Source organism: Malaclemys terrapin, chromosome 11 (genome assembly GCF_027887155.1).
Source record: "Malaclemys terrapin pileata isolate rMalTer1 chromosome 11, rMalTer1.hap1, whole genome shotgun sequence".
In the NCBI taxonomy this organism is placed as follows: Eukaryota; Metazoa; Chordata; order Testudines; family Emydidae; genus Malaclemys; species Malaclemys terrapin.
Genome location: NC_071515.1, coordinates 25297718 through 25311469, shown reverse-complemented (window position 1 = coordinate 25311469; position 13752 = coordinate 25297718). Strand labels below are relative to the sequence as shown.

The window sequence follows — 13752 nt, the reverse complement described above, 5'->3', positions numbered from 1 at the left end:
TGGACTCCGGGGCCCCTCTGATGGAGTGACCGGAGCGAGAGGTCGAAGCAATTGGAGCCCCTTGCGCCTGATGGTACGCCCACGGGGTCCAAAACGACCAGTGAGATGGGCCATGAGAATGGTCCTCTGCCATCTCCTGCCAATGGCCCAAGTCCTGTTCCTCGGCTTGCCCCTGAGGGGGGTATGCCGATCTCGAGAGGTCCTCCGAGGAGTGGGACTCCGATCTCGATGGCCACGGCGGTGCCGAGAGCGTCGAGACGATTCCGATTGGCTGCGGTGCCGCACGGTGCCGGTCCGGAGATGATCTATCTCTACGCGGTGCCGGCGATCGGTGCCGGGACCGCGACCGGTGCCGATAACCTCGTCGGTGCCGGGAGTCGGATCTGGACCTCGACGAGGACCTGGAGTATGCCCGGTGCCGGGAGCGGCCTCTCGACGTCGAGCGTCGACCGTAGCGGTGCCGAGAACTACGTCTCGACGTTGATCGGTGCCGACGATCATAGCGGTGCCGAGACGTAGAGCGGTGCCGCGAAGAAGATCTTGGCCGCGAGTACGACCGGTGCCGAGGCGATATTCGGTGCCGGGACTGCGAGCGGCGTGGGGACCTGCTTCGGAACCTGGATCGGTGCCGAGGTTCCAGCCCTTGCGATGGAGGGCGCATCAAGGCAGGTTTCCCCCTCGACTGGACCGGGCGAGTCAACGGTGCAGTCGGTGCCGGCTCCGTGAGAGCTATTAAGTCTCTCGCCGCCGCGAAGGTCTCTTGAGTCGACGGGAGGCACTGTATCACCGCCGGTCTCGGTGGAGACGCTATCTGCACCGGACTCAAAGGCCTCGGCGCCGGAGTCGACGGTGCTGGAGGCACCTGTTTCCGGTGCTCCACCGGCGGACGCGGCTCTACCCCCGGCACTGGGGGAGCCGGCGTCTTCGGCACGGATGTCCCCGTCTTATGGGCTTTTTTATGCCCCGGGGATAATGACCGGCGCCGAGGCACTGCTTGCGGTGCCGACGAGGTCCGGTGCCGGGGAGGCTTGTCTGACGCCACTCGCGTGGTCGTCATAGCCGGTGCCGCCGGGGCACTGCGCACCGAGGTGCTAGGTGCCGGGGCCTGACTTGTAGATGGAGCGTCCGGACTAAGTGCCGCCTCCATCAGGAGTTGCCGGAGCCGAAAGTCCCGCTCCTTCTTGGTCCTTGGTCTGAAGGCCTTACAGATCTTGCACTTGTCTGTTTGATGGGACTCTCCCAGGCACTTCAGACAGGAGTCGTGCAGGTCGCTCGTTGGCATAGGCTTAGCGCAGGAGGCGCACTGCTTGAAGCCGGGAGCGTTGGGCATGAGCCCAGCCCCGCGGCCGGGGGAGAAAGGGGGAGACGACCCCCTTAATCCCCTGAACTACTTAGAACAACTAGAACAACTTTTAAACTATTTAACTATTTAACTATAAACACTAGAACTATAACTATAACTATAACTGTGATACAACAAACTAAGCTAGGGAGAGTGGAGAACAGCTAAGCAGCGCTCCACAGTTCCAATGACCGTCAGGGGCGGTAAGAAGGAACTGAGGGGGCGCCGGGTCGGCTAGGGTATATATTCAGCGCCATGAAGGCGCCACTCTAGGGGGCTCCACAGCCGACCCGCCGGTGTTGCTAGGGTAGAAAATCTTCCGACGATCGTGCACGCGGCGCGCACACACCTAATGGAATGGATATGAGCAAGCACTCGAAGAAGAACTATTATTTACAATGCATTAGCAAAAAATACATTCAAGACTGACTATGCGATCTGGCAGTTAGTTTATTTGCAAACTGAGCAAATTTGATTTGAAAGCCACGATGGCATTTTTTGAAGTAAAATTGCTTTTAAGCAAATAGCATCTTACTAAGCAGAAAAATCAGTTACAAACGGACATTACCACCAGTTAATCTGATATACTGTCAGACTACCTGATAATTTTACAATTCAACATTTCAACAGAATTTCCATTATTGGGATCTCACTAGTCAAGTCAGATTTTCCATTTGAATCCAGCACATTCTAAATATTTACACCACATAGAATGTATCCATATGGAAACCAACATTTTTATGTTAAATGGTAACTAGTCTTATCACATTTATATTACAGTAGCAACTCAATCAGGATCAAGGCCCTGCTTTGCCAGATGCTTATAAACAAATAGAAAGATGCACCGAAGAATCTGCTACCTACTCTGGGTTTTTGACAAGGAGTTTTTGAATGAAGTCTCTGGCCAGGTATGAAACTGATGCAAAAGTTTCCTCTGAATAATCCACATTGATTTGAGAGATATTGAGGAAAGTTTCTTGATTATCTGCCCCCACAAATGGAGATTCTTGAGTTAGCAGCATATATGAGATTACACCAATATTCCTGAAATGAAACAAGATGTAATTTATCTTTCATCCTAAATTATATCACTGGTGCTATGGTCAGCGTTCTTTGTTATTTCACATTCCACAGGCAGCAAGAGAACCAAAGTATGCCACAGTTCTAAGCAATTTGATTACATATACATGCAATACCTGATGTGTGTTTCTTAATGAATCATTCAGATCATTAAGTGATTTTGCTGGTATGCCACTTGCTCTTCCTAGCAGTCAGTGAAAGTTGCTCGGCTACTTAAATCTGCTCCAACCATTTCTTTCTTGCAGCCGCCATCACTCAATTACCTTCTACTTTGGAGGGTAGGCTAGAGTGTGTTTTCCAAAATCAACATTCATGCTTTGTTTTGAATTCATCAATACAGATACACACGAAGAACGTGGTTAGCAACCCACCTGATGTCCAGACATATCATTCCACAGTTATGTCACCTTTATCCCAATAGTACAAGAAAGCACTAAAAGGGAATCAGGAGCATTCAATCTCCTTAATACAAAAATTATTTAGCATAGAACTACACTACAGCTGGGTAATAATGGCTTTCAGTTAACTAGCAACCCCAATAATAATAATAAGAAAGTTTAGGTTCAGGTCAAAAACAAAAAAAAAACAAAACCAAAAAAACCCCACAAAATTTGGCAGCAAGTCAAAAAAAATCAAAATGATCTGGCTCAGTTTCTCCTTTTGAATTTGGGTATTTTAACAAAAAGGAAGGGAAGACTCACAAATCAGCCAAAACCTCTAGCCCAGTGGTCCCCAACCTTTTCCGTGGGGCGGGCGTCGAACGACTAGCCACTGAGGACCGGGGCCGCCGGACAAGCAGCCAGCGAAATGACGCCGTGAAGCAGCATTTCGGTGGCTGCTTTTCCAACGGCCAGTAAGCAGGCGCACATGGCTGCCCCGGCGGGCACCATGACCCCCACAGGCACCGCGTTGGGGACCCCTGTTCTAGCCTATAGAGTCATTCTCAAACTTGCTCATGCACAGTGACTATGAATTGCCACTATGCCAAGGTCTGGAGATCAAGCTTGTCCTTACCACAAAGTTGAGTTTTAGTGCTGTGGAAATAGAATGCCTAAAAGGAAGCTTCTTCCTGACTAGGTAATATTACCACTACTTTCTACCCCAGGTTATGGAGCAATTCCTCAGTAGTTATGACACTGCCTTGCCAGAAACTGGATATTCATTTCCCCGATTCAAAAGGACTGTGCAGCTGAATTAATGGATTGCTATAGATCCAATACCCTACCATGTTTAAAAGATGCACCTATTTAAATACACCACTACCTCGATATAACGCCACCCGATATAACACTAATTTGGATATAACGCCGTAAAGCAGCAGCAAATTGCATCGCCCTGTAGTTCACATTTTACCTAGTTTTGGACGATACAGTAAATGCATTTGACCAATAGCCAGCTACTGTTCTGGCATGATATGCTGTCAAAGGCAATCTGTTCCTACTGTTCTAGCACACCTTTCCAGACTGTTTTGGAGCACTAGAAGCTCCTGGTACTGTTGTTGCTGTCCTGGGATCCCCATGAACTCCAGCTCCAAGGCAGAGGGTCTCACTTGGTTCCAAGGCAAGGAGAGAAGCTGCCCTCTTCTTAACAGACTTATGGAATGTTTTCCCCTCCCTCCTGTGAGTGGGTCTTCTCCTTATCCTCATCTTTTGAGAGGAGCTCTTGTGTCTGCTGGAGTGTTCCATCAGAGCACTACTCAGCAGCTCCAGTCAACAAGATAGGGTGCAGGAAGATCCCAAGGCTTCATGGTGAGCTGCATCGGGTGCTTGCGAAGTCTGAACTCCTAGGACTGCTTGGTGCAGGGACAGAAGCACTGGCAGATGTCACACCTTAATGAGATGTGCGACTCCCCCCAGCAGCAAAGACAGCTCTCGTGTGGGTCATTTACTGGGATGTCCCAAAGGCAGGAAAGGTAAGACTTGAAGCCTAGACCTTGGGCATAAGTGCCTCAAACATTGGGGGATTAGTGAAAGTGGGAGGAAGAACCTCTGATCCTCATGATCTAAACTATGACTATACGCTAAATATGAAACTTAACAAAACTTAACTATACCCAATATTTTTTACAAGAAAGTTGAACCGACAAAGCTACAGAAGGTTCCATCCCAGACCACCAAAAGGTAGAAAAAGAACTGCAGAGGCAGTTGGTCTGTGCTACCAGTGAGGCCCTCTGTTCACAGCAAGAAGTGTAAGGTTCAAGTGCAGACCAACATACACTGCCACTGAAGAACTGTCAGTCCAAAGTGCATGGAGCATGTGTGCACCTATAGTTAATACCCATAGAGACCAGCTCTTAAAGAAGAAGGGCAGGTACCATGTACAAAAATTTAAGAATCCGGACTGCAAGAGCATAACATTTTTAAATTTATGGTAGCAGTGGAAACCCATACTGCAACATAAAGATGCATATAAGGTTCCCACGTCGTTACTCATACAAATAGAAAAAATAAACTTGTTTTTCCAGTTTCACTGAGAGCTGTGGAGAATGTGGAAGACTGAAACTTACTCACACAGACATATGCTTACAGTATCCTATTATTGAGATACAGTTAGGGCATGAAAAATTAAAGTTGAACTTTACACCATGTAGTTTATGAGAAAATAAAACAGGTGAGGTTTCTTGGTGTGAGGAAAGACTTCTATGCTAGGGCATATTTGGAGTTGCCCTTAAAAAAAAATTTTTTTTTAAAAAGAAACCTTACACAATGAAAAATTGTGAGGAAAGAGGTTGTTATTGCTGCCTTTAAAGTGCTCCAGGCTCTGGAGCAAATTATAGGTAAAATAGCTTTACTGCCTGTTATTTTTCTGGAGTTATGTGGAACAAGATCAAAATAAGAAGAACTTCTTAATATTCATGAAGATGTGCAGATTCAGTTAACTTTCTAGATGAAGAACTTTGAAAGAGAAAGAAGGGAAAGTGGGTGGAAGTAAAATTCATAAATGTGAGATTTTTGGTACACATTCATGGGCAACGTTCTTTTTTTGGAAAAACATTTCATATGTATAGGAATAAGTCTGATTTGAGATATGAATGTTTACTCAATTCACTGTGTTCACGCCACCATTAGTAGTTCACGCCACATTTTTAGTAGTTATAGCATGTTTTATAAGATACTAGATTGTTAGAAAAGATTAATGTAGGCCTGAGAGGCCAATTAAAAATGGGCTGCACCTGCCAGGTAGGTCAGTCTTAACTGATGATGAAGCCCAACTGGAGAAATGCTGGGAGAGGACTATAATCAAAAGATGTTTGTAGCAGAAAAGAACTGTAGGTAGAAAGTGAGGAACTCTGCAGTCACTCTCTGGGACTAGAGAGGTTGTGATGAAAAAGTTCAGGAGATGGCTAGCCCTAAGATCCTCTCCTGAGTAGAGCAGAGAAGTTTAGGAAGATGCCTGGGTAAAGACTCACCAACCACTTGAGTGGAGTAGACTCTGCGGGGAAGCCTTGACAAAGGCAGTATCTGGATTTCCAAGGAGAGCACCTTTGAAGATGTTCATCTGTTGAACAAAACAAGGGAAAGAGCAGGAGAGAGAGAGAGAGGAAAGATCAAGCCTGAGGGCAGGAACAGGTTTGAGTTTATAGTTTTAAACTGGGATTTATTGGGGGATTCCAGGGGAGAGCCTTGCAAAAAGGGTGAGATTAAAGAGGCTGCGGAGAGACCCGTTGACAGGCTCAGATAGGTAGCGGGGGGGGAGGAGGTTTGAATATAGACACAGCTATACTTATAACTATAGGGTCCCTGTGCTGAAACCCAGAGGAGAGGGAAGGCCCAGGTTCCACTATCAAACACCAGAGAAAATGGTGCAGAGACCCTGAAAAGGAGAGAAGGACAACCAGAAGGGTGTGATGACCATGAAGTGTAATGTTGGGGCTGAAAACCCTTTGTGACAACATTAGATTTTTATTTGTTGGACTCTCTGTACCCCAGAAAGGGTGGAGTTAAATCATGACCTGACGAGAGGGCTGATTCACGAGACAGGCAACAAAAGACTAGAACGATTATTGAGAGGGGGTACTAGACAAGACTGAGCTGCTCTGCCACACCCAGCCATAAGAAGTGCACTCTTCTACACAGTGCTACCAGGTTTATATTGTTTCTGCAGAATGGGTACAGGGCTTGGAGTCCCTTGAGGAAACGCTTGGCGATTGGATGAGCAAAAACAGAGGTATCATCAATTTTGTCATGAAAGGTTGTAATAGCAGCTAAATGGACTCTGATGGAGCTGAAAGAAAGGCTAAATCGCTTAAGGTCCAATAGGTAGTCAAGTATGAGCGAGAGAGATACCGACATGAGACAAAGTTGTTTAGCTGAACACCAATGTGTGAATCGTTTCCACTTTCGTAGATAGCAGAACACAATCTACTCGCACCACCTATGTAGGATACTCTTTGAACTTGTTCAGCGCAATCTAGTTCGTTTTGGGAGAACCATGTAGGAACCAGGCTTTGAGGTCAAGCATGGACAGGCTGGGGTGGAGAAATTGGCCGTGTTGCTGTGATAGGAGGTTTGGGATGAGAGGCAATGAAATTGGTGGTCGAATCAACATTCTGGTGAGGAACGGAAACCACGGTTGTCTGGGCCACGATGGGGCAATCAGGATCACCTTGGCACGGTCTGTTCGTATTTTTATCAGGACCCTGTTGAGAACCAGTATCGGAGGAAAAGCATAGAGTAAGTTCCGGTGCCATGAATGCGTCTCCCAGGGAATGTTTGCCCAGTCCCGCTCTGGAGCAGAAGTCGGGACATTTCGTGTTTTTCACAGTTGCAAAAAGGTCTATGGTTGGGTAACCCTAAATGCGGAATATGTTGTGAATGGTTCTCTCATCTATCTCCCATTCGTGGTCCCAGGGAAAGCGTCTGCTTAATTCGTCCGCTGTGGTGTTCATCACACCGGGAAGATAAGCCGCTGATATCCGGAAGTTGTTCACAAGGCACCAATTCCAGAGCTTCATAGCCTCTGTGCAAAGCGAGTGGGAGCGAGCTCCTCCCTGCCTGTTTACATAGAACATGCAGGCAATGTTGTCTGTCATTACGCATACATGGAGATTCCTGATTAGTGGGAGGAAGTGACGGCACGCACTGCGTATGGCTCGAAGTTCTAGGATATTTATGTGCAGGGAGGTTTCGGTTGAAGACCATAGCCCCTGGACTGTGTGGTGAGACATGTGTGCACCCCATCCTGTCAGGGATGCAGCGGTAGTCAGTATGAGGGATGGAGCCTCCTGAAGAAAGGGGACTCCAGAGCAGAGGTTGGAGTGAACGGTCCACCACAGTAGAGAATCTGACTCGGAAAGGTATGGAGAGAGGCTTGTTTAGAGAGCGCACATTCGGTCTGTAAACCGTGCCCCACCATGCTTGGAAGCGCCTCATGTAGAGTCGTGCATTTTGGACCACGAAAGTGCACGAGGCCATGTGACCTAGTAGTTGTAGACAGTCTCGGGCAGTGACCTGGGGACTGTTGTGAAGTTTTGTGGCCAGTAGGCTTATGGAGTTGAAGCGATCGGGTGGGAAAGATGTTAATCCTGTCCGGGAGTCGAGGTATGCTCCTATGAACTCCAGATGTTGGGTGGGGCATAATGTGGATTTGTTTTTGTTTATTTGTAGGCCTAGAGATAGAAAACAAATTGACGGTAAGCCCCGTGAATCAGAGAGCTTCATTGAATGTTGAAGCTTTGAGGAGGCAATTGTCAAGGTAAGGAAATATTACGACCCCTTGTTTCCTGAGGTAGGCAGTGACTACGGCTAGGATCTTGGAAAAAACACGGGGGGCTGTGAACAGTCCGAAGAGGAGAACCCTGTATTGAAAATGTGTTGAGACAAGGGTAAAATGGAGGAAGCGTCTATGGGCTGGGTGTATAGTCAAATGAAAATAGGTGTCCAGTAGGTCAAGGGCTGAAAACCAATCGCCCTGCTCCAGCACTGGGGTTATGGTGGTGAGAGTAACCATCTTGAACTTTTGCTTTTTGACAAATTTGTTGAGCCGCCTGAGGTCGAGGATCAGTCGCCATCCCCCAGTTTTCTCTTCTGTTAAGAAATAATGGGAGTAAAAACCCTTCCCTTTGTGTTGTTCGGGCACAATTTCTATTGCTCCCAGTTGAAGGAGACGTTGCACCTTGGAGGAGCAGTTGCTTGTAAGAAGGGTCCCTGAAGAGGGACGGGGAGGGTGGGTGGGTGGCAAGGAGAGGAAGGGGATGGAGTAGCCAATTGTAATGACCTCTATAACCCACTTGTCGGTGGTAATGTTCTGCCATTGATGGGAGAATGGTCGTAGGCGGTGTCCAAAAATAGGTGTACTGGCTGAAGTGGGAATGCTGTTTTCTAAACCCTCGACCAAGGCTTCAAATTTGCTTATTAGTTGGAGGGGGTTGAGGCGCCCCCGCAGAATTGGGATGACGACGCTGGAATCTCAGTCTCTGGCATTGCTGTTATTGCTGCTCCTGTGATCTATGGAAGTGTTGTGTATATGTGACATAGCGTGGGCGTTGGTAAGATTGATATATATATATATAGTTGCCTTCTGGTCGTAGGTGTTTGGAGTCCTAAGAACTGGAGGGTTGCCCTTGAGTCCTTCATTGAATGAAGCACGTCATTCGTGGTGGAAGCAAAGAGTTTTTCACTGTCAAAGGAAAGTTCTTCAATGGTACTCTGGACCTCTTGAGGAAAGAAAGAGGAGGAGAGCCATGAACCTCGGCGCATGACCACTGCTGTGGCGGTCGATCTTGCTGCGGTATTGGCTACATCGAGGGCCGCTTGAAGAGCGGTACGTGATATGATTTGTCCCTCTGAAACCAGAGCTGCGAATTGTTGTTTCTTCTGCTCTGGAATGTCATCAATAAAGTCCATGAATTTATTATAGTTTCTGTGGTCATATTTTGCAAGAACTGCAGTATAATTAGCAATACGAAATTGTAACATTGAGGATACATATACTTTACGACCAAAGAGGTCCAAGCGTTTACTTTCCTTGTTGGCCGGGATGGAGCGGGAATATTGTTGTTTGGTCCTTTGGTTCACTATGTCTACTACCAACGAGTTTGGCGCCGGATGGGTAAAAAGGAATTCAGAGCCCTTAGAAGAGATGAAGTACTTGCGGTCCGCTTGTTTACAGATAGGTAGGCTTGTACCTGGAGTCGGCCAGATGGACTTAGCAGGTTCTAAAAGGACTACGTTGATTGGTAATGCAACCCTAGAGGAAGAAGAGGGCTGTAGGATGTCTGTTAACTCATGCTGTTTTTCAGGGACTTCCTCCAAGTTAATTCTCAAGTCACTGGCTACTCTTTTAAAAAAGGTCTTGGAATTTTGAGAAGTCATCCGACGATGTTGGAGGAGGGGGAAGTAAGGCTTCTTCAGGCGTTACCTCCGGCTCTACTGGGATAGGAGCAGGATTTGGTTGATCCTGCAAGTGTGACAGTGCTGCCTGGTGTCTTGTGTCATTGGTAGGTTTGTCAGGTGGTGGTACTAGGCAGGTGTTGCGCCTGGTTGAGGTGGAGTAGCACATGTGTTCTTGAGGGTACGATGCCCATGGGGCCCAATATTGCCATGGTGGTGGGTAGGGCATAGGTGGTGCCATCCAGGGGTTCACACCCCAGGGGGCAAGATCCTGAGAATAGGATGAGGTAATTTTTCTATGACCTCTGTTGACTGCGGTCTGGGGATGAGAGTCTTGATACGGTGAAAAATCCCCCTGTAGTCCAGCTTCCTCCTCACTGGAGAAAGGCTGTTCAGACCCTGACTCAGCCCCTGGAGAGAAGCAGGCATTCAACAGGGGTGACTGCAGGATAGGTGACACAAACAGATCTCTTGCCTGAGTGAATTACAGTGCTGACGCTCCTGTGAGAGGTGAAGGTTGTGCAGGAGGAAGTTGCAGTGAGGAAACATTCCTCTGAGCTGGTGTTTTGAGTCTTGGCTCACTGCCAGTCAGCTCAGCGGGTGTCGGTGCCGTGGCCAGTGCCGGGAGAGCAGTATCAGCCTGCAGGGGGTCAGGCAGGTTGTGGAATGTCAGCACCGCGTCCGTTGCGGTGCCAGAAGGGAGGCAGGCAGCTGGAAGCCTGAAGCCTCAGCACCGGAGTTTTGAGCTGCCGCCACAGCCTCAGGCGGATTTCGCGTGGTGCCGGAGGAGCCTGGCTCATCAAAAGTGCTCAGGCGGGGAAGCACAGGCAGGGAAACAGTAGATCTGCCTGAAGAAATTTTATGTCTCATGACTTTCTTTGGTGGCGAAAGTTGCCCTTTTTTTGTCGTTTTTTTGAGCTTCTTTGAGGTGGGGGGGCTGTGACGGGCAGCGGAGCCGGCATCAGTGCCTGGGTCTGAAACTGACCCCAGGGATTTCTGAAGTAGGAGCAGTTTGAGTCTGAGCTCCCTGTCCTTCCGTGCCCTGGAGCTAAGTTTGCTGCAGTGGGCACATCTTTGGGGAATCTGGGTCTCCCCCCAAACATTTTATACATTGTGAGTGGCCATCTGACAGAGGGATAGCATCCTTGCATGTAGAACAGCGCTTAAAGCCTGTGGAGCCAGGCATGTCCGAAGCGGCTGCGGCTGACAGGAACGATTTTTTTTTTTTAAACAGACAGAAGTGGTAACTAACTATAACTAACAACGAACAACAAACTAACTAGAAGGCAATTGTAACCAGAGGAAAGAATTTCTTAACGAGTCTGCTGAGCTCTGTCTCAGGCCGGGGACGGTAGAGAAAGAACTGAGGAGACCAGACGCGCATGCATACTATTAAGCTAGACTCAGAGCGGGGGAGGGGGGGCAGGCTCTGCGCATGCGTGGCTGGTACGAGTACTGCTACAAAAATCTCCGAGCAAAGGCGCAGGGACGCACCAACACCTGGAGTGGAGCACCCACAGGGACATCTCTCAAAGAAGACTGAGCTGCTCTGCCACACCCAGCCACAAGAAGTGCACTCTTCTACACAGTGCTACCAGGTTTATATTGTTTCTGCAGAGTGACTTTTAAATGCAACAAATCTACAGTGCTTTAAATGGAAAGAGTGGAAAATTAACATTTTGACTAAAGTGTTCCTGCCATAGCAGATAATGATGGAAAAGTAAAGAATTTGTAAGGAAAAAAGTGTGCAAGAGTAGCTGATATCTGAATTATTTAGTGTCCAATTTCTTTAAGCTTAGTTACTATTATCTTCAGAAGAAATAAACTTACCACATATCTGTAGCCGTGGTAATAGGATCATAGTTTAAGATTTCTGGAGCTGGGGGAAAAAAAAAGTGATAGCCTTGAATGCATGATTAAAAATACGTAATCTGCTATGTCTGTCCAAACATCTGTCATACTCTGGATTTTTGGCAATTTTATACTAAACTACAAGACTATAGGACTAAACATGTAGTTTGTATAGTGAAGTTTCTATTACTATTATATTTAACTACAAGACTGAAGATGAAGGAAATAAATCGCACATCTCTGAAGAGCACTAAAATCACTTATGGACTGGCAGTTGCTTACACACAGCAGGTTTAGAGTTGTAAGACTAGACAGGAAGCTTCTTTTATAGCCATCTGACCCATTTACATTTAGACAGTTCAATTCTTTGCTGAACCAGAGAGATGGAGCTATTTTAAAACACAAACATTTCAGTGCACTCCCACTATGATGCTACTTGCTAAATCAGTTTGTGTCCTGTCCTGTATCCACATTAGTGCTGTTCTAAACCAGTTCAGCCACAATGCCTTCTAGGTGCCTATACCAAAGTTCCTGGTACAGTTCCCAGAGCCAAGTACTCTAGTGATACCAAAAAGGTCACTACAACATAGTGTGGGACAGCAGTAAGGAGACCTGATGGACACATCGGCTTGTCCACAGCCACAATAGCACTGAATCGGTTTTTAGAACTGCTGAAAGTCTAGTATTCTTAGAATACTTATAAATTGGTTGAAACATTTTTGTTGAGACCAAGCATTCTAAAGAGTTAAACTGATTCGAGTGATATTTATGTAAAGAAAAAAATTAAGTTCTTAGGCTGAACATAAAAGGACTGGCCTATATAAGGAAGTTTCAGATATTCTAACCAGTTTTAAAACTGGTTTAGCTAAAGTGATTTTTAAAGTCAGTGGAGTCACAGCATAGAATGGGTTCCAAGCAGCCTTAACTGTTCACTACAGCTTCACTGAACCAATTTTAAAGACAGAATTTGAAGCAAGTTTCCTCAGAGAAGTAGATCTTAAAAATATCTGGGTGTTTCCCCTCCACTTCCTCTCCAGAGGATAGTTTAATCTTACTGATCAGTTTCATTAGAATGCACACCTAACATAAAAAGCTGTCCATCTTTCTCCACCACAAGAATTTAATAACAGATGCTTCCACTCATCTCATATTAAGATTTTTAAAAGATATAATAAACTAGTAGTGCACCGTAGAATCAAATTAGAGCTAAACCCCAATTGACTGGATCTATAAGTTACATTAATCTTGTTTTATTGTTTGCTCAATTTAATGAAAAATTTTCATATTAGCATATATTTGCATTGGGCCACCTAGTCAGAGAGACTTAGCAAAGTTCTAATTTCTCAAAATTAAACACAATTTTAAAAAGCAAACAGTATGACTTTATATACCACTTCTGTTTTCAGTGCTCAAATATTTTTAACTTTTAAAAAGAAAACGATTAAGTCTCACCTGCTCTACACACTACTAACAACAACAAAAAGCCACTCAAAATACAACATGTGGCCACCATTAGCGGACACAAGACACTAGGTACAAGAGACTCAGGAGTTGAGCTTATATAGCATTGTAGATGTCTAGCTTTCAAATTCAGTGAACTACTGTTTTCATTTGCATACAGGAATTTAAAAAGAAAATAGCCCCTTCATACCTAGATATTCTGTAGTTCCTATGATTTGCCGCAATTCACTAGCATTCTCGATCTTCCGAGACATACCAAAATCTACAATTTTTACATCACCAAGAGGATTGATACTGCTCAGCAAGATGTTCTGGGGCTAAATGAAGAAAGATGAATATTTAGTGTTTAAGGCATAAATACGCAAGTATGATTTAAATGGTAAACAGTGTATACCAAAGTGACATTTAGGTTATATTTAAGCATTCTGTTTTTGTTGCTAATGCCTTTTTAAAACAGAATCCACAAAAAGCATTTGTGATGCCCATCTTTAACATTCTCTGACCAAAGCTGACCCTGACATCTGCAGCTCTTATGCTGTTGCTAAAATACACAAATGTGGAAGACTAATATTTTACGCAGATAGTACAATCCACTCCAAAGTCACACTGTCTTATGAGGAACAGGAGAATAATTTTCAAGAGAACACTTAAATTGTGGCATGCTCAGAATCCCTCTGCAATTATAGC

General features: G+C 45.9%; 1 protein-coding gene across 1 annotated transcript in view; it reads right to left on the bottom strand.

Annotated features, from left to right (window-relative positions):
* Nucleotides 1-13752, bottom strand: part of STK17B (serine/threonine kinase 17b) — a 40957-nt gene that overhangs the window by 7734 nt on the left and 19471 nt on the right. The window contains exons 5-7 of the mRNA XM_054044663.1: nucleotides 13256-13382; nucleotides 11584-11632; nucleotides 2207-2386 (exon numbers count right to left, since the gene is read on the bottom strand). Coding sequence (XP_053900638.1) covers nucleotides 2207-2386; nucleotides 11584-11632; nucleotides 13256-13382 — 356 coding nt within the window. The remainder of the gene's footprint in view (nucleotides 1-2206; nucleotides 2387-11583; nucleotides 11633-13255; nucleotides 13383-13752) is intronic.